This window comes from Rhinopithecus bieti, unplaced genomic scaffold (assembly GCF_001698545.2).
Source record: "Rhinopithecus bieti isolate Rb0 unplaced genomic scaffold, ASM169854v2 scaffold_4544, whole genome shotgun sequence".
NCBI classification, from domain to species: Eukaryota; Metazoa; Chordata; class Mammalia; order Primates; family Cercopithecidae; genus Rhinopithecus; species Rhinopithecus bieti.
Genome location: NW_016804383.1, coordinates 301444 through 327641, shown reverse-complemented (window position 1 = coordinate 327641; position 26198 = coordinate 301444). Strand labels below are relative to the sequence as shown.

Sequence of the window (26198 nt, the reverse complement as noted above, 5' to 3'; positions counted from 1 at the left end):
AAAAAAAAAAAAAAAAAAAAAAAAAAAAAAAAAAAAAAAAAAAAAAAAAAAAGATGGATCAAAGGTAAAACTGGAAACCATGGCCACTTTATGAGTTGAAGATGAACAATTTGGAAACGATATTCCTTGCTGGTGCTGGAATGGCTGCAAGGTTTGTCTCCTTATTCAACAGAGTGGGGAGAAGAAATTTAAAAATTCTAGTTCTTGAAATGCTCACCTTGTGGGCATTAGGTGATTGTAGTTATAAACTTTCACAAAAGACTTGATCTTTGACCTCTTGGCGATCTTCTTCTTGCCCATGGCAGCTGTCACTTTGCGGGGGTAGCGGTCAATTCCAGCCACCAGAGCATGGCTGTAGGGGCGATCTGAGGTGCCATCATCAATGTTCTAAATGAATAAGAATTACATTTGTTATTCACTGAGGGCCTGTTTAGGCACTGTGTTAGAGGTAGGGCAGTGTCAAAAAAATATTTCCTCCCTCAGGTCTCCAAGACCCACCATTATAAAGAGAAAAATCACAGAAAGTTATGCGAAATGACCAAAGAGAAACAGAACAGTGTTTATTTCCACTAGGAAGCATCTGGCACGGCTTATTAGAGATAAGAGATTTAAAAGTAGCAATAGTTAACATTTAAGAAGTACTTGCTATATGCCAAGCACTGCTCAAAAGACTTGTTAACTATTCACTTGCTCCACTGCTAGTAAAGTGTACAGCCAAGGCTAAGACACCAGAGCCTCATTCCAGAGCCCAGTCTCAGGAGATGGGAGAGGGGAATCCAGGGGTACTCCAGTGTCCCCACAACAGTAAAACGCAGTGGTGTATGTGGCCAGAGCCTAGGGAAATTTCTCAAGAAGCTACAAAAACATGGGTAGGAGGAAAACAGTGAGGGGCTACGTGACCTTTCTAAAAGCAATTTCCTCCTCTTCTTACAGATGCCCAGCTGCAGCACTTCAGGTAAATTAACAGAACACCTCTAAACCTTAGCAACAGGAAGGAACCCCCTATAGCTGGGGATGGTGGCGCGCACCTGTAGTCCCAGCTATTTGGAAGGCTGAGATGGGAGAATCGCTTGAGCCCAGGAAGTCGAGGCTGCAGTGATCGCGCCACTGCACTCCAACCTGGACAGAGATCCCGTCTCAAAAAAAAAAGAAAAGGAATCCCCTATGATTACTTCAAGGACTGCACATGACAATACCTGAAAGGGAGTGGGAGCACATAGCAAGTGTGCAATAAATGTCAGCCATTATTGCTATATATTTAAAGCCTCTGGTGGAGAAGGCGTTAAGCGTTAGGAGCCCAATTCAGCTCACATTTGCTTCTACTGTGCCTCTTCCTCTCTCAAAAGCTTTTCCACATTCACCCCGACCGTGCTCACTGGCTACTGCCCCAGAAGCGGGCCTTGAATTCCAAGCCTGCCTGCTCCACCAGAGCCAGCCTGGTCTCGGGATGCAAGGACGCAGAGTTCCGCGAGGCTGATACCTTCACGATGACGGCTTTGCGTCCAGAGTAGCGTCCAGCCAGGACAAGCACCACCTTCCCAGGTTTCATGAACTTGCCCATGTCTGCAGAAAGCAAGGAGAGAGGGCCACTTAAAAATCCATAAAGCCAAAGACGCCCAGAGCCGACTCCTGCCAGCAAGCCCAGGTCTTGGGCCGGAACTTCAGACTCTGTTCACTGCCGCCTTGGTCCAGGCCGCCCGCGGGCCCTGCTCGCAGGACGGGATCGGATACGTAGCCGCCAGAGACCTAGGGAAGGAACGCACCCGGCGCCGCCCGGACCCTCGACCCCGAAGCCGCGGATGGCGGGGGATTGAAAGATTCAACCTAAGCTTCTACTCACCGGCAGCAACCACTCAGGCCTACAGCAAAAAGGAAAGAAGAACACTTCCGCTAACCTTTCACCCCGGGGAGGAATGACCTCACTTCCTGTCCCGCCCTTCAGGCTTCGCAGCGCTACTTGTGGGGTGCTGAGTCTCGACTTGCCGGCGGAAGAAGCTCATAAGGGGAACGCAGGACTAGGCAGCTCATGTATTTGAATCAAGCTTTATTAGCAGCTCCAGCAGTAGACAAGAGCAAAGGAGAGTCGTCCAGGCGGACTGAAGAGCTGGGAGGGCGTGTGTGCTTTGCGTTCTCTGAACTCAGCAGCTAGGCTTTGTTGTAGTTCCTTTCTCTGGCGCTAGGAGGGGGAACACAATCTGAAATTTACTTTTTCTTTTGGGAGACACAGGGAAAAAAATAGGGCATTTATTGGTGCCTGTCGGGGGCACGGTTAGCTAAAGAGGGAGGGACAAATATCAGACAAGGGTGGCTGGTCCGATGGTAGTGTGTTATCAGAACTTATCAACGTTAGGGTCACTAAAGTTGGTATACAACCCTCCACTGCTAAATTTGGTTAAAAAAAAAACAAACAAGAAGGATATATACCCCCAACAGTTACAGTCTAGTGATGTCACTGACATTACCAACTAGAATAAGCATGAGGGAGGTAGAGGAGGAGGATGGCAGCTGCTTACCCTGTGCCAGGCCAGGTTAATCTATTTATGCACATCATCTGATTGGGTCATCATAACACTAAGAGATAGGTACTATTATTATCTCCATTCTAGAGTCGAGGAAACTGGCTTAGAGAGATTTGCCCAGTCTATAGTGGGTAAGTAGTGGAGCTGGGGCTCAGCCTCAAGCAATTCAATTCCTGAGCCCATACTGTTTACCATGTCACCATCCTGAGCACCGATTCTCTCTCAGGCAAGATATGAGGTAAGCCACAGCCTGTTTAATCTGCACAACTCTGCATCTTAGGCATTCTCCTCCCATTTAGACATGAAGAAATTGCAATTCAGAGAGGATAAATTGCGTGTCTGAGGTTAATCCTACTCAGTGGCATAGACGGGATTCAAATCTAGGTCTGAATCTAGGTCTAGTTGGCTCTCAAACTGAATTATATTTCCCATCACTCACCAGAAGAGTGTTTCCAGATGGTACCTTATGTGCTTTCCGAGTTTAACGGAAAGATAAACTATCTCACAGTTTTTGCTTATCTGAACCTATAGGATTTGTCTTGGGCAAGACGTGGGAACAATCAGGATTTCATCAGTTCTCTTCTGAAGTTCTCCAGTGATACAGTTTTCCCTGTATCCCTGAGGATCCCATTGCAATGGCTTTTGTTTTGTTTTGATTTTTTGAGAGACAGGGTCTTGCTCTGTCCTCCAGGCTGAAGTGTGTAGCATAATCATGGCTCACTGCAGCTTCAACCTCCTGGGCTCGTTTTTTTTTTTTTGTTTTTTTGTTTTTTTTTTTTTGAGACGGAGTCTCGCTCTGCCGCCCAGGCTGGAGTGCTGTGGCCAGATCTCAGCTCATGCAAGCTCCGCCTCCCGGGTTCACGCCATTCTCCTGGCTCAGCCTCCCGAGTAGCTGGGACTACAGGCGCCCGCCACCTCGCCCAGCTAATTTTTTTGTATTTTTTAGTAGAGACGGGGTTTCACCGTGTTAGCCAGGATGGTCTCGATCTCTTGACCTCGTGATCCGCCTGTCTCGGCCTCCCAAAGTGCTGGGATTACAGGCTTGAGCCACCGCGCCCGGCCTCTCCTGGGCTCGTGATCCTCCTACCTCAGCCTCCTGAGTAGCTTCAGGTGTGGGCCACCATGACCATGTAATTAAAAAAAACAATAACAAAGAACTTTTTCTTGTTTTGGTAGAGATGGGGACTCACTATATTGCCCAGGCTGGTCTCAAAAACTTGTGGGATCAAGTGATCCTCCTACCTGAGCCTCCCAAAGTGTTGGAATTACAGGCAAGGCACTGTGCCCGGCCCCATTCCAATTTTTTTTTTTTTTTTTTCCAGACGGAGTCTCACTTTGTCGCCCAGGCTGGAGTGCAGTGGCGTGATCTCAGCTCACTGCAACCTCTACCTCCCAGGTTCAAGCGATTCTCCTGCCTCAGCCTCCTAAGTAGCTGGAACTATAGGCTACCACCACCACACCCAGCTAATTTTTATATTTTTTGTAGAGATGGGGTTTCACCATGTTGGCCAGGCTGGTCTCGAACTCCTGGCCTCAAGTGATCCGCTTGCCTCAAACTCCCAAAGTGCTGGGATTACAGGCATGAACCACCACGCCTGGCCTCCAGTAGTTTTTAAAATGTCTTTTTCTTATATATTTCATTTTTTAAAGAGACGAGGTCTTGCTGTGTTGCCGGGCTTGAATGCAGTGGCTATTGACAGGTGTGATGTAGCTTCAAACTCCTAGCCTCAAGCGATCCTCCCATTTCAGCTTCCCAAGTAGCTGGGACTAAGCCACCTTACCCTCCAAATCAAATTAGTAACTAAATCCTCTGAATTTTGTCTTATGTCTTTTATTTTTGAGATGGAGTCTCACTTTGTCGCCCAGGCTGGAGTGCAGTGGCATGATCTTGGCTCACTGCAACATCAGCCTCCTGAGCTCAAGCAATTCTCCTGCCTCAGCCTCCCAAGTAACTGGGACTACAGGTACATGCCACCATGCCCGGCAATTTTGTATCGGCTAATTTCGTATCTTTAGTAGAGACAGGGTTTCACCATGTTGGCCAGGCTGGTCTCGAACTCCTGACCACCCACCTTGGCCTCCCAAAGTGCTGGGATTACAGGCGTGAGCCACCGTGCCCAGTCGGGATGCTTATTATTATATTATTATTATTATTATTTTTGAGACGGAGACTCCCGCTTGCTCCCAGCCTGGAGTGCAGTGGCGCGATCTCGACTCACTGCAAGCTTCACCTCCCAAGTTCATGCCATTCTCCTGCCTCAGCCTCCTGAGTAGCTGGGAATACAGGCGCCCGCCACCATGCCCGGATAATTTTTTTTTTTTTTTTTTTTGAGACGGAGTCTGGCTCTGTCGCCCAGGCTGGAGTGCAGTGGCCGGATCTCTGCTCACTGCAAGCTCCGTCTCCCGGGTTCACGCCATTCTCCTGCCTCACCCTCCCAAATAGCTGGGACTATAGGCGCCTGCCATCACGCCCAGCTAATTTTCGTATTTTAGTAGACGGGTTTCACCATGTTGGCCAGGATGGTCTCGATCTCCTGACCTCGTGATCCACCCGTCTCGGCCTCCCAAAGTGCTGGGATTACAGGCGTGAGCCACCACGCCCGGCAATTTTTTGTATTTTTTTAGTAGAGACGGGGTTTCACAGTGCTAGCTAGGATGGCCTCGATCTGCTGACCTCGTGATTCGCCCACTTCGACCTCCCAGTGTTGGGATTACAGGCGTAAGCCACGGTGCCCGGCCCCCGGGATGCTTATTAAAGTGTCTCCAACCTTAGAGATGGTAATTCTGGTCTGGAGTGGAGCCATATGATCTATAGATCTTATTTTGAGCAACAGCTTTAAATAACTCTTTCTTGAGAAGTCCTTCACTTTTCTTGAAATCCATTGTTGGCTTATTCAATAGTGTAAACTTTCACTCCTTTCCTTCCTTGCCACCTTTCCTGCAGCATAAATTCCTGACTCCCCCACCCTTCACATACCCCCTGGGCTGTTCCTTGTATCTTTTTCTTCCTCTCCAAGTAGCCAGGCAAAATCCTATTCAAATTCTATCCATCCTTCAAGGTTATTCCAGAATTCTCCCAGACAGAATTAATCTCTCCTTTCTCTGGGCTCTCTCAGCAATCCAATCTGTACTTACCTTTATTACAGAACATAATCTTAGTTTGGATATGAGTGGTTCTCATCTCAAAGTGTGGTTCCTAGAGCAGTAGCATCACCATTACCTAGGAACTTGTTAGAAACCAAATTCTCAGGCCCCACCCCAAAACAACTGAATAAAAAACTCTGGGGATGGGACCCAGCAATTTATATTTTAACAATTTTTCCAAATCTCCAATTGGTATGGTATCTCCTTTGCTCGACTGTGTTTGTTGAGGGCACGGGGTAGGTTTACTTGTTTCTTTAGCATCTAGCCTGGGCAGGCAGTTGCTAAGTGATCAATAGTGAATGAACGATTGGAGAGCACCTTAGACAGCTTTAACAATACTTTGCAGACCATACTTGTACAACACACCCTGCACTTCCCCTGCATACATATCCATGGCTCTTTACCCTTCCATTCTTGCGTATCCTTGGATATAGGTGGACTGGCCTGTCTCTCCTCCCTTGTCCCGTCTCACCCTAAGCCAAGGACAGAACTTAGCAGTAATGACAGATGATATCAGAGCTTAGCAGATGTCTGACTGCAGGGATGCTGATGGAATTATTGGAATTGTCTCAGTTGATACACACATTTAGGTTTCAAGAACTTGGACATCAAAGTCATGGCTGCCTGCCTGTCTCCCTGCAGTATAGTCCTTCGGGAGCTGAAATTTCTGGCAATTGTGTGGAAAATACCTTCTCCTGCCCACAGTAAGGGTAGGAATGAGGGTGGTGGATAAAAGAGAAAGAGGAACCAAAATCTAGAAACAACATGATAAAATGAAGTGACAAGATAGACTATGGGCTTTGGATTCAGGAAACTTGACTCCAAATCTCAGGAATTCCATCATCATGTAAACAGGGACAGAATATTTAACCTCTCTGCAGTTCAGTTTCCTCAGCTGTAAAGTGGGGATAATACTGTCCCACCTTGTAAGTAGTGAGAATTAAATTAGAATGAGACAAATGAAAATGCTTCCTGTAATGCTAGCATAAGGCCTTAACACAAGTTATGTTTTTGTATTTGAAAAAGGCAATACTGGGGTGATCGCTGGGCTATGCCATATGGCTATACCAGTTACCACCCACCCTGATATCCAGACAAGTGGATTTAAAAGTGCCAATCCTGGCCAGATGCAGTGGCTCACACCTATAATCCCAGCACTTTGGGAGGCCGAAGTGGGTGATCACCTGAGATCAGGAGTTTGAGACCAGACTGACAAATGTGGTGAAAACCCATCTCTATTAAAAATACAAAAATTAGGGCCGGGCATGGTGGCTCACGCCTGTAATCCCAGTACTTTGGGATGCTGAGGCGGGTAGATCACGAGGTCATGGGTTCAAGACCAGCCTGACCAACATGGTGAAACTCCATCTCTACTNTTTTTTTGAGACGGAGTCTGGCTCCGTTGCCCAGGCTAGAGAGCAAAGGCCGGATCTCTGCTCACTGCAAGCTCCGTCTCCCGGGTTCACGCCATTCTCCTGCCTCACCCTCCCAAATAGCTGGGACTATAGGCGCCTGCCATCACGCCCAGCTAATTTTCGTATTTTAGTAGACGGGTTTCACCATGTTGGCCAGGATGGTCTCGATCTCCTGACCTCGTGATCCACCCGTCTCGGCCTCCCAAAGTGCTGGGATTACAGGCGTGAGCCACCACGCCCGGCAATTTTTTGTATTTTTTTAGTAGAGACGGGGTTTCACAGTGCTAGCTAGGATGGCCTCGATCTGCTGACCTCGTGATTCGCCCACTTCGACCTCCCAGTGTTGGGATTACAGGCGTAAGCCACGGTGCCCGGCCCCGGGATGCTTATTAAAGTGTCTCCAACCTTAGAGATGGTAATTCTGGTCTGGAGTGGAGCCATATGATCTATAGATCTTATTTTGAGCAACAGCTTTAAATAACTCTTTCTTGAGAAGTCCTTCACTTTTCTTGAAATCCATTGTTGGCTTATTCAATAGTGTAAACTTTCACTCCTTTCCTTCCTTGCCACCTTTCCTGCAGCATAAATTCCTGACTCCCCACCCTTCACATACCCCTGGGCTGTTCCTTGTATCTTTTCTTCCTCTCCAAGTAGCCAGGCAAAATCCTATTCAAATTCTATCCATCCTTCAAGGTTATTCCAGAATTCTCCCAGACAGAATTAATCTCTCCTTTCTCTGGGCTCTCTCAGCAATCCAATCTGTACTTACCTTTATTACAGAACATAATCTTAGTTTGGATATGAGTGGTTCTCATCTCAAAGTGTGGTTCCTAGAGCAGTAGCATCACCATTACCTAGGAACTTGTTAGAAACCAAATTCTCAGGCCCCACCCCAAAACAACTGAATAAAAAACTCTGGGGATGGGACCCAGCAATTTATATTTTAACAATTTTCCAAATCTCCAATTGGTATGGTATCTCCTTTGCTCGACTGTGTTTGTTGAGGGCACGGGGTAGGTTTACTTGTTTCTTTAGCATCTAGCCTGGGCAGGCAGTTGCTAAGTGATCAATAGTGAATGAACGATTGGAGAGCACCTTAGACAGCTTTAACAATACTTTGCAGACCATACTTGTACAACACACCCTGCACTTCCCCTGCATACATATCCATGGCTCTTTACCCTTCCATTCTTGCGTATCCTTGGATATAGGTGGACTGGCCTGTCTCTCCTCCCTTGTCCCGTCTCACCCTAAGCCAAGGACAGAACTTAGCAGTAATGACAGATGATATCAGAGCTTAGCAGATGTCTGACTGCAGGGATGCTGATGGAATTATTGGAATTGTCTCAGTTGATACACACATTTAGGTTTCAAGAACTTGGACATCAAAGTCATGGCTGCCTGCCTGTCTCCCTGCAGTATAGTCCTTCGGGAGCTGAAATTTCTGGCAATTGTGTGGAAAATACCTTCTCCTGCCCACAGTAAGGGTAGGAATGAGGGTGGTGGATAAAAGAGAAAGAGGAACCAAAATCTAGAAACAACATGATAAAATGAAGTGACAAGATAGACTATGGGCTTTGGATTCAGGAAACTTGACTCCAAATCTCAGGAATTCCATCATCATGTAAACAGGGACAGAATATTTAACCTCTCTGCAGTTCAGTTTCCTCAGCTGTAAAGTGGGGATAATACTGTCCCACCTTGTAAGTAGTGAGAATTAAATTAGAATGAGACAAATGAAAATGCTTCCTGTAATGCTAGCATAAGGCCTTAACACAAGTTATGTTTTGTATTTGAAAAGGCAATACTGGGGTGATCGCTGGGCTATGCCATATGGCTATACCAGTTACCACCCACCCTGATATCCAGACAAGTGGATTTAAAAGTGCCAATCCTGGCCAGATGCAGTGGCTCACACCTATAATCCCAGCACTTTGGGAGGCCGAAGTGGGTGATCACCTGAGATCAGGAGTTTGAGACCAGACTGACAAATGTGGTGAAAACCCATCTCTATTAAAATACAAAATTAGGGCCGGGCATGGTGGCTCACGCCTGTAATCCCAGTACTTTGGGATGCTGAGGCGGGTAGATCACGAGGTCATGGGTTCAAGACCAGCCTGACCAACATGGTGAAACTCCATCTCTACTAAAAATTAGCTGGGCATGGTGGCGGGTGCCTGTAATCCCAGCTACTCAGGAGGCTGAGGCAGGAGAATTGCTTGAACTCGGGAGGTGGAGGTTGCAGTGAGCTGAGACTGCGCCATTGCACTCCAGCCTGGGCGACGGAGTGAGACTCCGTCTCAAAAAAAAAACAAAACAAAACAAAATTCAGTCGGGCCATGGTGAGTGTGTGACCTGTAATCCCAAGCTTACTCAGAAGCTGAAGGCAGGAGATCGCTGAAACCCAGGACGGGGCAGAGCTGCAAGTGAGCTGAGATCACGCCATTGCACTCCAGCCTGGACAACAGAGCGAGACTCTGTCTCAAAAAAAAAAAAAAGGCCAGGCGCGGTGGCTCAAGCCTGTAATCCCAGCACTTTGGGAGCGGCAGACGGGCGGATCACAAGGTCAGGAGATCGGAGACCATCCCTGGCGAACACAGTTAAACCCCGCTCTACTAAAAATACAAATAAACTAGCGGGCGAGTGGCGGGGCGCCTGTAGTCCCAACTACTTGGAGGCTGAGGCAGGAGAATGCGGGGAACCGTAGGGGTGGGGGGGGGGCGGGGGGGGGGGGGGCCGTGGGTGGCGGAGCTTGCAGTGAGCTGAGATCCGGGCCACTTGCACTCCAGCCTGGGCGGACAGGAGCAAGACTCTGCCTCAAAAAAAAAAAAAAAAAAAAAAAAAAACAAAACAAAAACAGTGCCAATTCCAAAAGCAGCATGTGTGATGACATCTGTTGTGGGGAGGGACTATAGGCGTGGGCAGGAGGGGATGGTCATGTCAAGGGGACTTTTTAGTGAACTTCTTCAGGCAAAAAACCCCTACTACCACCATCAAAGGTGAGATGATCCATCGCAGAGGATAGAGGATACAGGCAGCTTTAAAAAAAATGTTGATCTGGATCAGATGGGCTGATAAGGCCCACTTACAAACCAAAGCTGCAGGTCTCTAAGGTCTTCAGAGAAGCTACACGAAATACTACGATTTCATTAGCATCCACATAGGTATCATTTTCCACAACATTTTACAATTCTCTTGTTTCACAGGGAAGGTGCACTAATTATAATGAAATATCAATAATGTATCTTAAGTAACATGTTGCTGGAAACAATTTAAGTTAAAATGCACTACAAAATAGTGCAGAAACAAAGTGCAGGTGGCAATTTTAAGACATGAAAATAATGCTGAATTAGTAGTGTCCGGAGTGATCCATTTTGCCCATCTTTGGCCAGTCCTAGAGCAGCACTCACCACAAGCTGCATGACAAATGTGAACTAAAGAGGCTAAAATACTGAAGACCAAATAGAACCACTCTAGAGTCTATTTCGCAATGAGATACTCCTCCCTCTGTTCTGGAAACAGTGATCTGCTGTAGTTCCTATCCTCCTGTGGCACCTATCTCCGCTGCAGTACCTATAACCAGATGTCCTCCACCATCCAGCCTCCAGGACAAGTGGTGTCCAGTGAGTCACAACCTGAGGAACAGCTGCTGGTTACCGATTTGTATTCCTGTACATACTCAACTTGGGTAGCCAGGATTTTCTCGTTTGTCTTGAATATATTTACTTCTAAAGACTGTGTTAGTCTTGTTGGGAGGTAAGCAGAGGAATGTTTACTTGCTAAAGAACATAATAACAAACATGGTTCTCACCCCTCATAAACAGAAAGCCCATTATCTGTGCCGTGAGGACTACCTTGTCAGCAAGATTTTACTTCTTACCTCTACAAGAAAAAAGACTCATATTAAAATCAACCTGTGGTCACCACCCTTAGAAATGTTGTTTCAGATATTCCCATTCCTAGTCTTAGAGGCAGAAATGGAATATATAGTCTCCTCTGACCTTGGGGTCAGAAAGAAAGGGAAATCTATTCATAAAAGGAACTTAAATTCTGGCCTTGGCCTCTCAAACCTGCTTCAAGTGAAAGAAGATAGCTCAACTAACAGGAGCCTCAAGTTGAATGTCTTCTTTTTTTTGAGATGGAGTCTCCCTGTGTTGCCCAGGCTAGAGTGCAGTGGCATAATCTCGGCTCACTGCAACCTCCACCTCCTGGGCACAAGCGACTCTCCGGCCTTAGCCTCCTGAGTAGCTGGGATTACAGGCGTGTGCCACCCACGTCCAGCTAATTTTTTGTATTCTTAGTAGAGATGGGGTTTTGCCATGTTGGCCAGGCTGGTCTTGAACTCCTGACCTCAGGTGATCTGCCCACCTCAGACTCCCAAAGTGCTTAGATTACAGGCGTGAGCCACCATGCCTGGCCTGATTCCTTTAATAGAGGTTCAAGCACAAGTGCCCACACGTATACTGTGGGTACAAACTAGGGCAGAACCTTTTTTTTTTTTTTGAGACAGAGTCTCGCTCTGTTGCCCAGGCTGGAGTGCAGTGGCGTGATCTTGGCTCACTGCAAGCTCCACCTCCCAGGTTCACGCCATTCTCCTGCCTCAGCCTCCCGAGTAGCTGGGACTACAGGCGTCTGCCACCATGTCTGGCTAATTTTTTTGTATTTTTAGTAGAGACGGGGTTTCACCATGTTAGGCAGGATGGTCTCAAACTCCTGACCTTGTGATCCACCCACCTCAGCCTCCCAAAGTGCTGGGATTACAGGCGTGACCCACCGCGCCCGGCCTGGCAGAAACTTCTTAACAAGAGGGTCTCTCCAGCACATCTTTCCGAGATGCTAAGCTGGTGGGGAAAACAGACTTTGCACTCATTTGGCCAACTGCCTGAGCAGGGTCTGGCAAAAAAGCCTTTAACCCCACTTTTGATTCCTTGCTCCTATGCTGGAAGACTAACACATCTATTCCTACTGAGCAAGGAGCTTGTCTGGGGTTAGGGCACTCTCATCAAAAGGCATCTTTGATGTTTTTGAGCTGGCGCACAGCCAGATCTACAGGGAGGCTAAACTTGAGGCTGCTGAGGCGACTGAGCAGGTTGAGGGCGCTCTCAAAGCCTGTGTGTGCCATGTAGCTCCAGGGCTGGTAGTGAGGCTCGATGAGTGACCCAGACTTGCAGATGAGGTTCACCCAGGACACCAGACGCTGCTCATTCAGTGCCATGCACACCAAAGCCTTCAATTCTGAGTCTGCACTGCGCTTAAAAGGGTCGTGCTCTGTCAGCACCATGTGAATGGCTGTCAGCAGGCTCTGTTTGGGGGTCACAACAGTGCCTCCCGTAACAGGAAGGGCGAAGGACTGGGAGAGCTTCCGGGCTGGGGATTCCACATAAGCTCGGCCGTTCTTAGCATGGTAGTACTTTACAAAGAGCTCCCAGGGGTGCATGGCCTGAGGGGCCGAGGAGAAGGCTGGCAGCAAACAAGCAATAGGAGCCATAACAAGGCTCATCCCTGGGGAGGAGGCATACAGTCCATGGGCCAGCAGGTCCCTTACGGCCACCGTCAGCTCCTTCCGCACAGCCATAGTCAGCTCATCCTTGCCTCCCAGAGAGAGGTCCTGGAGGTTGGCAGAGGTGATGACATGGTTGTGTGGCTGCTGCCTCAAGGCTAGCTGCTTCACTCTGTCCACTGACACCTCCAGCCTCTTCAGCAAGGGAGAGTAGTCTCTGTCAGCCTGGCCCCTCTGCCACAGGGTTGGAGGGATCTGGCCTGTGGCACAACCAAATTGGCTAACAGCAAAGATCTGGAGCACTGCCAGCGCTCGCCGCATCAGGTGCAGCCCTGTCTCCCGGACTTTCTTCACATCCTCTGCCTTTGCTGCTTAGAAAAGACAATGGCTCATTAGTGAGAGGCCATGATGGCACGGAGCTACACTCAACAAATCTCAGGCTGAGATCAGTCTGAGCCACATGCTGGGTCTCACATGAAGGCAAGAGCCACCCAGGATGTAGCTGGGCCTCCTTTTTTAGGTTAATAATAGCTGTATTGAGATATAATTCACATACCCTATGATTCACCCATTTAAGTGTTAATTCAGTGGTTTTTAATATATTCAGAATTGTATAACTGTCACTGCAATCAATTTTAGAATATTTCATCCTCCCCAAAAGCAATTCCATACCATCAGCATTTCTCATTTCCCTCTTCTCCTCAGCACACCCAAGCCCTAGGCAACCACTCATCTACTTTCTGTCTCTAGAGATTTGCCTGTTCTGGAAACTACACTTACTTTTGCTGTTTCCTGGAGGCGGTCTGCTGCTGCCTGTTCTGCTGCAGCCATTTCCTGTCTTCCCACCGGCCTTGCACTCACAGTGTCCACCACCTGTCTGCAAGGGGCTTCCCACTTCATCTGGAATCAGAAATTATAGAAGAGACACTTATTTAGCTCTTTATGGCAGATCTTTAAAGGAAAAATAATACTTAATGGTGCCTATTACAAACAAGAATTTCACAAAATCTTGTCCTATTTAATTGTGTAAAATGAGGAGTGGCATACAGTAGTTGGCTCAATAAATATTTGCTAAGTGAATGAACCATGAATCATTTTATGGATGACAAGAGTAAGACTAAAGAGGTTAGTAACATGCTCAAGGGCATAAAACCAATGAGTAGGATAGTGGAGATTTTAACTATCTGATTCTGAAACCCATGCTCTTTCTACTCTGCCAATGCTGTCTCCCCTACTAAGCCATCAAGCCTCTTAAATAGTACATCAAGAATTGGCACCTTTTGGCCGGGTGTGGTGGCTCATGCCTGTAGTTCCCCGTACTCTGGGAGGCTGAGGTAGGCGGATCACTTGAGGTCAGGAGTACGAGACCAGCCTGGCCAACAGTCTCTACTCTCTTTAGTAGAGACTGAAACCCCGTCTCTACTAAAAATACAAAAATTAGCCAGGCGTGGTGGCGGAAGCCTGTAATCCAAGCTACTCGGGGGGCTGAAGCGGGAGAATTGCTTGAATCTGGGAGGCGGAGGTTGCTGTGAGCCAAGATTGCGCAGGAGGTTGCCGTGAGCCAAGATTGCGCCACTGCACTCCAGCCGGGGAACAGAGCGCAACATTGTCTCCAAAAAAAAAAAAAAAAAAAACCCCAGAATTGGCACCTTTTTACTAGTACTCAGAATATAATTATTATGACATCTAACCTTGGATGAAGTTGATGAACATCTCGAGGTCTCGGATCTGAGTTTTTAGTTGCTCAACCAACTGTTCTTTGACTCGGGCTGGGTTGACGATCTGAGCCACTGCTGCATCTACGCGCTGACGAAGCTCTTCAGTGGACAGGGAACTGATGTCCTCATTCAGATTCATGTCCAGTTTCTTTATTAACTCATCTATGATCACCTATCAAGATCACAAGCAATGAGCACACCCTTTGGAAATTTTTAGGGAGAGGGTTAGGGAGGAGAATCTAAGTATGTCTTCTGTCCTTAAATGGAAGTAAAAAAACAGACCTCTAAATTTGTGAAAGAAAATGACTTAACTGCTGATTGATCAAGATAAGGACACAGACTCTCTACTTTTAAAGTAAAAGAACTCTTAGTTCTCTGATAAAAATGGATCCTCCCACTCACAGTAAATTTCTAGCAGGCTAGTCAGATTTCACTCAGAAGAACAACAGTATGAAAAATCCAAAGTGGCTGATGATCCAACAAACCTTAGTTGCTCTAAAGGCTTCACACAAGGAGAATATACACTGATTTTTTTTTTTTTTTTTTTGGGGCGGGGTCTCGCCCTGTCCCCCAGGGTGGGGGGCAGGGGCCCGAAACACACTCACTGCAAGCTCCGCCTCCCGGGTTCACGCCCTTCTCCTGCCTCAGCCTCCCGAGTAGCTGGGACTACAGGCGCCCTCCACCTCGCCCAGCTAGTTTTTTGTATTTTTTAGTACAGACGGGGTTTCACCATGTTAGCCAGGATGGTCTCGATCTCCTGACCTTGTGATCTGCCCGTCTCAGCCTCCCAAAGTGCTGGGATTACAGGCTTGAGCCACTGCGCCCGGCCAATATACACTGATTTTTAAGAGACAGGGTCTTGCTCAGTCACGCAGGCTAGGGTCCAGTAATGTGATCATAGCTCATTGTAACCTCAAACTCCTGTGCTCAAGCAATCCTTCTGCCTTGGTCTCCCCCATAGCTGGGACTATAGACACACGCTACCACCTGGTTAATTTTTCAATTTTTCATAGAGACGGGGTCTTGTTATGTTGCCCAGGCTGGCCTCAAATTTCTGGCCTCAAGAGATCCTCCCACCTCAGCCTCCCAAAGTGCTGGGATTATAGGCTTGAGCCACCGCACCCAGCCGATTTTTCTTACTTTTATTCATTTATTTATTTTGAGATGGAGTCTCGCTCTGTCACCCAGGCTACAGTGCAGTGGTGCGACCCGGTTCACTGCCAGCTCCACCTCCTGGGTTCACGCCATTCTCCTGCCTCAGCCTCCCGAGTAGCTGGGACTACAGGCGCCCGTCACTACTCGCAGCTAATTTTTTGTATTTTAAGTAGAGATGGGGATTCACCATGTTAGCCAGGATGGTCTTGATCTCCTGACCTCGTGATATGCCCTCCTCGGCCTCCCAAAGTGCTGGGATTACGGGCGTGAGCCACTGTGCCTGGCCAATTTTTCTTAATTTCTAATCCTTCTTATCCCTTCTTGCCCTACTGTAGGCAACTAAAGAAAAATCTCTATAAAATATCAAGGTGCAAAATACCCTAGTGACATTATTAGGAACAATTTAAAATTCTGATAATAGGTTGGGTGTGGTGGCTCACACCTGTAATCCCAGCACTTTGGGAGGTCAAGGTGGGTGGATCATTTGAGGTCAGGAGCTCAAGACCATCCTCACCAACATGGTGAAATCCCATCTCTACTAAAAATACAAAAGTTAGCCGGCCATGGTGGCAGGTGCCTATAATCTCAGCTACTCGGGAGGCTGAGGCAGGAGAATCGTTTGAACCCTGGAGGCGGAGGTTGCAGTGAGCCAGGATCATGCCACTATACTACATCCTGGGTGACAAACTGAGACTTTGTCTCAAAAAAAAAAATAAATAAATAAATAAATTCTGACAACATAAACTCCAGACCAGCCAGAAAAACAGCCACAGTACAGGGGTAGAGAAACATGCAGGGGAGGTTATAACTGTACCTCCACCAGCAGATTTACCTGTCTACCCAGGTCTTACATAAATAAATACAGTATTAAAATCAGTCTGGATTCCTGGCATGTTTATCAAAAGGTGGTGAGTAGTAGGAGAAAGCTAGATTACGGCCAGGCACGGTGGCTCATGCCTGTAATCCCAGTACTTTGGGAGGCCAAGGCGGGTGGATCACCTGAGGTTGGAAGTTCGAGACCAGCCTGACCAACATGGAGAAATCCCGTCTCTACTAAAAATACAAAATTAGCCCAGCATGGTGGCGCATGCCTGTAATCCCAGCTACTTGGGAGGCTGAGACAGGAGAATTGCTTGAACCTGGGAGGCGGAGGTTGTGGTGAGCTGAGATGGCGCCATTGCAATCCAGCCTGGGCAACAAGAGCGAAACTCCATCTCAAAAAAAAAACAAAACACACAAAACAAAAAAGCTAGATTACATTGTATAATGGGCCCAAGTAGAATTTTTTAAGTGATCAAATGAAATTATTGTCATATTCTTATTTCTATTATTAATTACAACCACCAAAAAGAAAGAGCTCAATTATCATATTATAAAACTTTGGAACCTGTGTTTTCCATGTATGAGCAAAGAATGGCTCCTTACAGTAGTAAAATTTCCCTTTGATTTGGGCAGCAGAGGGATTCTCAGTGAGGCCCAAGGAGAACTGAGCTGAAAGAGGATGCCCTGTGAATGCCGGAAGGGACAAGTTAACCTTGGGCAGTGGTGGAGGTGCCTCTGGGGTCTGCTCACCCGCTGTCTTTCCAACACCACGGACTGTGGCAGCGAGTCGTAACTGCCCTCTTGATAGGCAAATGTTTCCAGGTCATCTAGCTGGGTCTTGAGCTGTAGTATCAGTTCTTTCTGCTTCTCCCTTTGGGTTTCCAGACGCTCTTGTTTTTCCTGCTCACTCTAAGGCAAGAAAACAATTGGGTCTATTATGCAGGAAAAGGAAAACTCAGGGCACATTAACAATCTGCTCGAGCCAGTCATGACCAATAAAATATAAGATGTTTCCAATAACTCAAATGAAATATACAATTCATATGATAGATTGAAAAGTAAGAATAATTATTTCATCCTAGGCAATTTGTTAAATGGGTGTTTTCTTTAAGAAACTATAGGGGCCGGGCACAGTAGCTCAAGCCTGTAATCCCAGCACTTTGGGAGGCCGAGACGGGCGGATCACGAGGTCAGGAGATCGAGACCATCCTGGCTAACACGGTGAAACCTTGTCTCTACTAAAAAATACAAAAAACTAGCCGGGCGAGGTGGCGGGCGCCTGTAGTCCCAGCTACTTGGGAGGCTGAGGCAGGAGAATGGCGTAAATCCGGGAGGCGGAGCTTGCAGTGAGCTGAGATCCGGTCACTGCACTCCAGCCTGGGCGACAGAGCGAGACTCCGTCTCAAAAAAAAAAAAAAAGAGAAACTATCTGTCCCTCATTGGAAATAGGATATGAATACAATGAGGCTTTTCCCTACAAAGGTCTAGTTAGGGTAGAGACAACCTATCTCAGCTAAGATACCCTTCTAGGAATTAAGACATGCCATGCTCCACAGCCAGTTACCATAACACAACTCCTGATTACTCTGTGCAGCCAAATTTTGCAAAAGAATCTGGGGTAAGGGTGTGGAGAGAGGCTTTAAAACTCATAACCGGCCGGGCGCGGTGGCTCAAGCCTGTAATCCCAGCACTTTGGGAGGCTGAGGCGGGTGGATCNAAAAAAAAAAAAAAAAAGAGAAACTATCTGTCCCTCATTGGAAATAGGATATGAATACAATGAGGCTTTTCCCTACAAAGGTCTAGTTAGGGTAGAGACAACCTATCTCAGCTAAGATACCCTTCTAGGAATTAAGACATGCCATGCTCCACAGCCAGTTACCATAACACAACTCCTGATTACTCTGTGCAGCCAAATTTTGCAAAAGAATCTGGGGTAAGGGTGTGGAGAGAGGCTTTAAAACTCATAACCGGCCGGGCGCGGTGGCTCAAGCCTGTAATCCCAGCACTTTGGGAGGCTGAGGCGGGTGGATCACGAGGTCAGGAGATCGAGACCCTCCTGGCTAACACGGTGAAACCCCGTCTCTACTAAAATACAAAAAACTAGCTGGGCGCGGTGGCGGGCGCCTGTAGTCCCAGCTACTCGGAGGCTGAGGCGGGAGAATGGCGGGAACCCAGGAGGCGGAGCTTGCAGTGAGCCGAGATCGCGCCACTGCACTCCAGCCTGGGCGACACAGCGAGACTCTGTCTCCAAAAAAAAAAAAAAAAAAAAAAAAAAAAAAACTCATAACCAGCTTTCCTAAGGTTCACCAAAGTCCCTTTGATGTATGATAGACCACTTCTGCAAAATCAAAAGAATCAAATGCACCAGGAGTGGTGTCTCACGCCTGTAATCGCAGCACTTTGGGAGGCCAAGGCAAAAGGATCACTTGAGCCCAGGAGTTCAAGACCACCCTGGGCAACACAGTGAGACTTCATCTCCACAAAAAAATTTTTAAAAATTAGCTGGGCATGGTGGTGCATGCCTGTAGTCCCAGCTACTTGAGTGGCTGAGGCGGGAGGACTGCTTAAGCCCAAGAGGTCAAGGCTTCGCAAGACCCTGTCTCGAAGAGAAAAAAAAATTAGCCAGGCGTGGTGGCATGGTGGTCCCAGTCACACAAGAGGCTGGGACAAGATGATCGCTTGAGTCTAGGAGGTTGAAGCTGCAGTGAGCTTTGTTTTCACCACTGCACTCCAGCCTGGGCAATAGGGCGAGACTCTGTCTCAAAAAAACAAAAACAAAAACAAAAGAGTAAAAGGCAAGTGCCTAAGGCAGTGAAAAAAATCCAAAAGCCACATCAAATGGGGATGGGAAGGTAACAATGTTTCTTAAAAAAAGTATCTGTAAGTTTTGCTGACTAGTGACTCCTTATTTTAACTGTTGGCCACCAGTAGTTTCTGCAATTCAATTAATAAAAATGCTTCAGGGTGGTAAAGTCTTGTCAACTTATTCTCAAACACTGATTCTTCCTTGTCTTTCTTGAGTCTCAAAAACAAAAAACAAAACCAGCAGATCATTTGTAGGGGTAAGGCTGCGTCTTAAATTAGAAGTCTACAGGGTATTACATATAACCTTAAAATGATACTTACCAAGCCCTCAAGAAGTAAGTAATGAGAGAGATGAAAAAAAAAAAAAAAAAAAGAAAAAAGAAAAGAAAACAACAAATTAACTTTTTAAGTATTTAAAATGCAATCCTCTTGCTTTAGCTTTGCTCAACATGAAAGCAAGCCTTTTCTCAGGACAGTCTCTATGTGATCCTTTCAGAGTACAGTTGCGTATTGTTAGAACCCTGTCCCCCTTCCCCATTTGGTGAAGGCCTAGTTCTCCTTTAAGAGGTTTCCCGATTTCCCCAGGCGTAACTAAACATTTCCTCTAGAGTTTGTACACACTTCTAGTCTAGCTCATATCACATTATTTGTTTAGGATTCTGTCTCTTCTAGTCTATGAACTCCTTAAGGACAAAGGTTTTGACTTTGAACCACAAATGCCAGGCACAGTGTCTGGCACAAGATAAGCGCTCAACATGCATTTGTTGTATGTCACCGAACTGAATTAAGAAAAGTATGGCCGAACGCAGTGGCTCACGCCTGTAATCCCAGCACTTTGGGAGGCCAAAGCAGGCAGATCACCTGAGGTCAGGAGTTCGAGACCAGCCTGGCCAACATGGTGAAATCCCGTCTCTACAAAAACTAGCCCAGTGTGGTGGCACGTGCCTGTAATCCCAGCTATTTGGGAGGCTGAGGCAGAAGAATGGCTTGAACCTGGGGAACGGAGGTTGGAGGGAGCCGAGACCATGCCATTGCACTTCAGCCTGGGTGTCACAGCAAGACTCTGTGTCAAAAAAAAAAAAAAAAAAGGAAAAGAAAAGAATGACAAATTCCAAATAATGACCTCTGAGTGGAGAAAGTTGTCTAACCAGCCCAAGGAGAAAGAACTGGGGAAAAGTCTTTGTTTTTGTTCTCACTGTTTCCCAACTTTATGATGTCAGGGAACAAAGAAATCAGCCATAAATTCTGATTACATTTTCATGACCAAGTCTGTTGAACTCTGTCACTTGCCATGGTAGCTACAGTATGCTATTTGCTGGAGTATGGGCAAACAAGAGAGAACAATGAGCTCTGGTGCAAGGCAGGAAATAACACAAATCATTTCCAGTATGAAGTAAGATAAAAGAAAATATTGTTTTAAAATATCTGGGGTCAAGGTGGGTGGATCACTTGAGGTCAGGAGTTCGAGACCAGCCTGGCCAACATGGCAAAACCCTGTCTCTACACAAAATACAAAATTGTGCTAGGGATAGTGGCACATGCCTGCGGTCCCAGCTACTAGGGAGGCTGAGGCAGGAGAATAGCTTGAACCTAGGAGGTAGAGGTTGTAGTGAACTGAGATGTGCTGCTGTACTCCAGCCTGGGTGATAGAGCCAGACTCTGTCTCAAAAAAAAAAAAAAAAAAAAAAATTGGGGCCAGGTGCAGTGGCCAGCCTGGGCAACATAGGGAGATCCCCACCTCTACAAAAAAAAATTTTTTTTTAAATTAGCCAGTCATGGTAGTAAGCGCCTGTGGTCCCAACTACTTGGGAGGCTGAGCTGGGAAGATGGATTGAGCCCAGGAGGTGGAGGATGCAGTGAGCTGTGATCATGCTGCCACATACCAGCCTGGGCAAAAGAGTGGAAAATAAAAATCTAGGGCCAGGCGCAGTGGCTCATGCCTGTAATCCCAGCACTTTGGGAGGCCAAGTCGGACAGATTATGAGGTCAGGAGTTCAAGGCCAGGAGTTCGAGACCAGCCTGGCCAACATGGCAAAACCCTGTCTCTACTAAATATACAAAAATTAGCCAGGCGTGGTGATGGGTGCCTGTAGTCCCAGCTACTTAGGAGGCTGAGGCAGGAGAATCGCTTGAACCCAGGAGGCGGAGGTTGTAGTCAGCCAAGATGGTGCCACTGCACTCCAGCCTGGGTGACAGAGTGAGACTCTGTCTCAAGGAAAAAAAAAAATTTGGCTGGGTACAGTGGCTCATGCCTGTAATCCAGCACTTTGGGTGGCCAAGGTGGGTGGCTTGCTTGAGCCCAGGAGTTCAAGACCAGCCTGGGCAATATGGCAAAACCCCATCTCTACAAAAAAATACAAAAAACTAGTGGAGCATGGTGGTGCTCGCCTATGGTACCAGTTACTCAAGAGGCTGAGGTGGGAGGATCTATTGAGCCTGGGAGTCAAGGCTGCAGTGAGTCCTGATCATGCCAGTGCACTCTAGCATGGGCAACAGAGTGAGACCTTGCCTCAAAAAAAAAAAAAAAAAAAGAGAGAGAAAAAAAGGTAAGTGGTAAGAAGTAAATCATTCAGTTAAATGATATCTCCTACTCTGGTCCTACCTGTTCACCTGTCAATGTATAAATACAAGATTACAACTTGTAGGTGAATTAAGCACTACTTTTTTTTTTTTTTAAGGTGGTACAATGTTTGTTTTCTTTTGAGACAGAGTCTTGTTCTGTCACTCAGGCTGGAGCATAGTGGTATGATCATAGCTCACAGCAGCCTCCAACTCCTGGGCTCAAGTGATCCTCCTCCAGCCTTTGCCTCCCCAAGTGTTGGGATTAGAGTCACGAGCCACTGCACACAGTCTACCTTTTATTTTTTATTTTATTTTTTTTGAGACAAGAGTTTCGCTCTTGTTGCCCACGCTGGAGTACAATGGCGCAATCTTGGCTCATGGCAACCTCCACCTCCCAGGTTCAAGCCATTCTCCTGCCTCTGCCTCCCCAGTAGCTGGGATTACAGAAATGCGCCATCACATCTGGCTAATCTTTTTTTTTTTTTGTATTTTTAGTAGAGACGGAGTTTCATCACGTTGGTCAGGCTGGTCTCGAACTCCTGACCTAAGGTGATCTGCCCGCCTCAGCCTCCCAAAGTGCTGGGATTACAGGCGTGAGCCACCGCGCCCAGCTAGTTTTTAATTTTTATGAGTACGTAATATGTGTATATATTTATGGGGTACATGAGATGTTGCTACAGGCATGCAATGTGTCATAATCACATCATGGAAAATGGGGTTGGCCTAGTGTTCCTGAAGGTGAAAATGAACAGAGTTTCTTATCACTTAGAACCTTTGGTGCTGTCAACTCCTTTCTAGCCCTTAAATCTGGCAGTTTGAGGTGGGTGCTTCTTGCGTAAGGAGTTGTAGGTACCTGGTCTCTGACACACATACTCACCAATGGAGAAGGGTGGAACAGTAAACACAGGATTGCACTGGAAACAGTTCAGATTAAAATAAACAGATCATTATCTGCTTGATAAATCTGCTTGGCTAAAACCAATGTAAGTAGGAAGAAAGCCACAAGTAGATTGTAGTTTGAAGGATAAAAAGGTGAAAAAGGATGGGGCATGGTGGCTCACGTCTATAATCCCAGCACTTTGGTAGGCCAAGGAGGGCAGATCGCTTGAGCTCAGGAGTTCAAGACCAGCCTGGGCAACGTGGTGAAACCCCGTCTTAACAAAAAATAAAATTAACTGGGTGTGGTGGCAAACACCTGTAGTACCAGATACTGGGGGGGGCTGAGGCAGGAGGATTGCTTGAGCCCAGGAGGCAGAGGTTGCAGTAAGCCGAAATTGCGCCACTGCACTCTGGCCTAGGTGACAGAGTGAGATCCTGTCTCAAAAATAAACAAACAAATAAATAAATAAAGTGAAAAGGCAGTGTACCTCAATACTTCCAATAAAGCCAGCACTTTGTGCACTTCCAGAGATGCAAAGCTTGTAAGGAAACGTTTACTTGGTGTCTTATACATAGTTTCACTACTTCTGGGGTAGGCACACTGAATCGATCTTGTCAGTTACCAGAGGACCTCATTCAGAATACCTAATGATTCATCAGGATGGAGGAAGAGTTTAAAAATTTCAACATTATAGCCTGCAGGGTAACACACGCCTGTAGTCCTGAGGCTGAGGCGGGAGGATGGCTTGAGACCAGGAGTTCGAGACCGCAAACATAGCCAGACCCCCGCCCTCCCCCAGTTCTCTTAAAAAAGAAAAATTCCAACCATTAATTAGGAAATTTATATAATCAAGAGTTGTGTTTATTTCAGTTACTAAGAGACCCTGCTGTTAACCCAAACTCCCACCCAGAGAAGTGTAAAGACTGCCTAGATTTCAGGAAAGCAGGGACAGGGAGTTAACCTAAATTTCCATGGATTCCAACTCACTGTCCTTTCCTTTGCCAATTTTCCCAATCCCCGGAGTCGGGGTCCTCTAGCAGCGTAAGTGTTCAAGACTTAGATACGTGAGGGAAAAGTGAGTGGGCGCAGCACTGCTCTTGGCTGCTCTGCTGCCCTCTGAACGACTCACTTCGCTCACCGCTCCTCTACCCCTCACGTCATCACGCACCGGCATCTCTCCACATCTTTCGTGCACACCGCTCACCTTCAGTTTTCCAGGCCTCTGTCCTCTTGCCCTTCAGCCGGCCCCGCACTCCAGTCTCCTGGTCTCCGACACACGTACTCACCAACCGAGTCGGGGAGGCTTCTCCTCTCATGCACCATCATCCGGGTCTAGATTGCCACCCACACGACCCCCCTATTCCCATATCCCTCGCGGCCCGGCTCCGACCGCTTACCTGGTCCTCGCCCCGCAACCGTGGCCGGTCTCCCGGCAGCCCATCGCCCTCATCGCTGGCGGGGTCGCCGGGCCCTTCGTAACCTAGGACGTGAGGGCAGCCGCGGAAGGCGAAGTCTTCGAGCTCCCGCAGAAGGCGCTGCTGCTCCGCCGGCGCCCCGCGCACCACCTGTCGCAGGCGGAACTGCACCTGCGCGAAGTGCGAGGACAGCGCCAGCAGCGCCGAGTCCAGCCGCCGCCGCTCTGCCCGCAGCCGCCGCAGCGTCCGGCCCGGCGAATCCGGCGGGGAGCCCGGGACAGCGCCAGGCTCCTCGGCCGCCGTCTCTTCGAAAAACGCAGTTGCTCCAGGCCCGGCCTCCGCTACCGCCCCCACCGGGGCCCAGCGCACCGCCTCGCACGGTGGCAGCGGCTCCTCTTCCTCCTCCTCTTCGTTTTTCGCTTTTGGCCCAACAGCCGCCACCACCGTTACCGGCTCTGCAGCCGCTTCGACAGCCGCCATCTTCCCGGAAACCCCGCAGCACGTCAACCGCGCCCCCTGCTGCCATGGCAACGGCGTGTTGGCCTGAACCCCAGAGGAGTGGTGGGCGGGGCCTGAAGTTCCGAAGTCCCCGAGGGCGCCCTTTCCAGGGGGATTTAATTCAGGACAATAATGTTTTATTGAGCACCTATTGTGAATCAGACACTGAGCACACAGCGTTGGAGAAACAGGTGAATGATACCGGGGAAAAGTCATTCCCTGCGTGTAGCGTCTAGGGCAGCCTTTGCCCTGATTCCAGCAGATGGATTGTCTATTCCTAGTCTGTGCGTTTCTGAAGACCCCAGGGTGAAGGGCTGCAAGGATTAAGCTCTCCCAGAGTATCTCCAGAGTGCAGATCCCTTGGCTTCCAGGTCATGTTCTCTGTTCCTCTCAACTGTTCTCCCGACCATATAAGGGGAGGCAGCTGCTGGGGGCGTCCCCAGGATCTAAAGATAGCGGCCCCTGCCTGGAACTCTAAATGCCACCCTGGAGCGGGAGCCGCAATGGCACGGTGAGTGTTTCCGGCTCCGGTGCTCCCCCTGGCCCTTTTCCCTGGAGATTCCCTGCTCCAGGTCTTCTGGGCGCTCCAGGTTCTGTGAGGCCCCATGGGAGCCCCAGACCCCTGGTCTCTGTAACTGTGGGGTGAGGGAAGGTGTGACCTGAATGTTCTCCTTGACCTCCTACTTTCCTAGTCTGGCACGTTCTATTCTTCCCAGGTTCACACTCACACACCCACCCACTCCTGTCATTCCCTTCCCTTTCACCCCTTCTGTCCCATTTAGCTCCACTTTGAAAAAACTGTGGCATCAAACATCCCTGGGTAGTCTCCTGCTTCCATCTTTCCCAAATGCCCTCAGTCTTCCCTCTCCTACCCCTATGAAGCCCCAACTCAACTTATCTTTAGGCAGCACGCCCGGACCCTGTGGTATGACAGGCCCAAGTATGTGTTCATGGAGTTTTGTGTGGAGGACAGCACCGATGTCCATGTGCTTATTGAGGATCACCGCATTGTGTTCAGGTAGTGGCCCTCCCCTCTGAGGGCCTGGCTTCCCAGGAACCTCCCTCTTCTCCTAATGTCCCCAGACAGAGTATTCTGCATCTCCTCAGCTTCATTATCTCCTCAGCTGCAAGAATGTCGATGGAGTGGAGTTGTACAACGAGATTGAGTTCTATGCCAAAGTGAACTCCACGGTAAGGGTGAGATGGGACAGTAAGGTCTGGATGGAAACCGGGCTGCCCAGGGAAACTGGAGATTAATTCTAAACCCCAGACCCTAAGAATGAGGCTCTCTATCTGGCAGGACTCCCAGGATAAGCGCTCTTCCCGCTCTATTACTTGCTTTGTGAGGAAATGGAAGGAAAAGGTGGCCTGGCCCCGGCTTACCAAGGAGGATATCAAGGTAGGTGTATGGAAAGTGGCCTGCTCCTTCTCTCCATGTACCCAGGTTAGAGCTGGGATTGTCCTTGCCTCCTTTCCAGCCAACATTCAATCACTCACCAAGTCCTGCCTAATCTTTTTTTCCCCAACTGTATTAGTCTCTCTTATTTTTATTTTTTTTTTTATTTTTGAGACAGAGTTTCGCTCTTGTTGCCCAGGCTAGAGTGCAATGGCATGATCTCGGCTCACTACACCTCCACCTCCCAGGTTCAAGAGATTCTCCTGCCTCAGTCTCCCGAGTAGCTGTGATTACAGGCATGTGCCACCACACCCGGCTAATTTTCTGTTTGTAGTAGAGACGGGGTTTCTTTTTTTTTTTTTTTTTTTT

General features: G+C 47.9%; 3 protein-coding genes across 6 annotated transcripts in view; 1 reads left to right on the top strand and 2 right to left on the bottom strand.

Moving 5' to 3' along the window:
• The window catches only part of RPL27 (ribosomal protein L27), a 5330-nt gene extending 3380 nt beyond the window's left edge, over window positions 1–1950 (bottom strand). The window contains exons 1-3 of the mRNA XM_017867671.1: window positions 1841–1950; window positions 1481–1563; window positions 218–387 (exon numbers count right to left, since the gene is read on the bottom strand). Coding sequence (XP_017723160.1) covers window positions 218–387; window positions 1481–1561 — 251 coding nt within the window. The 5' untranslated portion in view covers window positions 1562–1563; window positions 1841–1950. The remainder of the gene's footprint in view (window positions 1–217; window positions 388–1480; window positions 1564–1840) is intronic.
• Window positions 1951–10111: 8161 nt separating this feature from the next.
• Window positions 10112–24689, bottom strand: RUNDC1 (RUN domain containing 1). 4 transcript variants are annotated; one of them, XM_017867668.1, is made up of 6 exons: window positions 23918–24689; window positions 19400–19405; window positions 17024–17182; window positions 14270–14468; window positions 13359–13478; window positions 10112–12946 (listed from the first exon to the last, which is right to left on the bottom strand). In XM_017867668.1, exons 1-6 carry the CDS (start codon window positions 24647–24649, stop codon window positions 12081–12083), a joined length of 2082 nt encoding a protein of 693 aa, XP_017723157.1. In that variant the 5' UTR covers window positions 24650–24689; the 3' UTR covers window positions 10112–12080. The 4 variants fall into 4 exon arrangements, with proteins under 4 accessions (XP_017723157.1, XP_017723159.1, XP_017723156.1 ...); XM_017867667.1 differs by having other exon boundaries at window positions 11489–12949; XM_017867670.1 differs by lacking the exon at window positions 19400–19405.
• A 25-nt stretch (window positions 24690–24714) lies between these two features.
• Window positions 24715–26198, top strand: part of AARSD1 (alanyl-tRNA synthetase domain containing 1) — a 29189-nt gene continuing 27705 nt past the window's right edge. The window contains exons 1-4 of the mRNA XM_017867634.1: window positions 24715–24944; window positions 25338–25451; window positions 25558–25624; window positions 25734–25832. Coding sequence (XP_017723123.1) covers window positions 24808–24944; window positions 25338–25451; window positions 25558–25624; window positions 25734–25832 — 417 coding nt within the window. The 5' untranslated portion in view covers window positions 24715–24807. The remainder of the gene's footprint in view (window positions 24945–25337; window positions 25452–25557; window positions 25625–25733; window positions 25833–26198) is intronic.

Coding starts and splice junctions, on each gene's coding strand:
- RUNDC1 (XM_017867667.1), bottom strand. CDS start 24,649: ATGACTTTTCCCCGGTATCATTCACCTGTTTCTCCAACGCTGTGTGCT. Junction 14,469..17,023: donor TGGTGTTGGAAAGACAGCGG/GTGAGCAGACCC, acceptor TGATCTTGATAG/GTGATCATAGATGAGTTAAT. Junction 13,479..14,269: donor GTTCATCAACTTCATCCAAG/GTTAGATGTCAT, acceptor TTCTGATTCCAG/ATGAAGTGGGAAGCCCCTTG.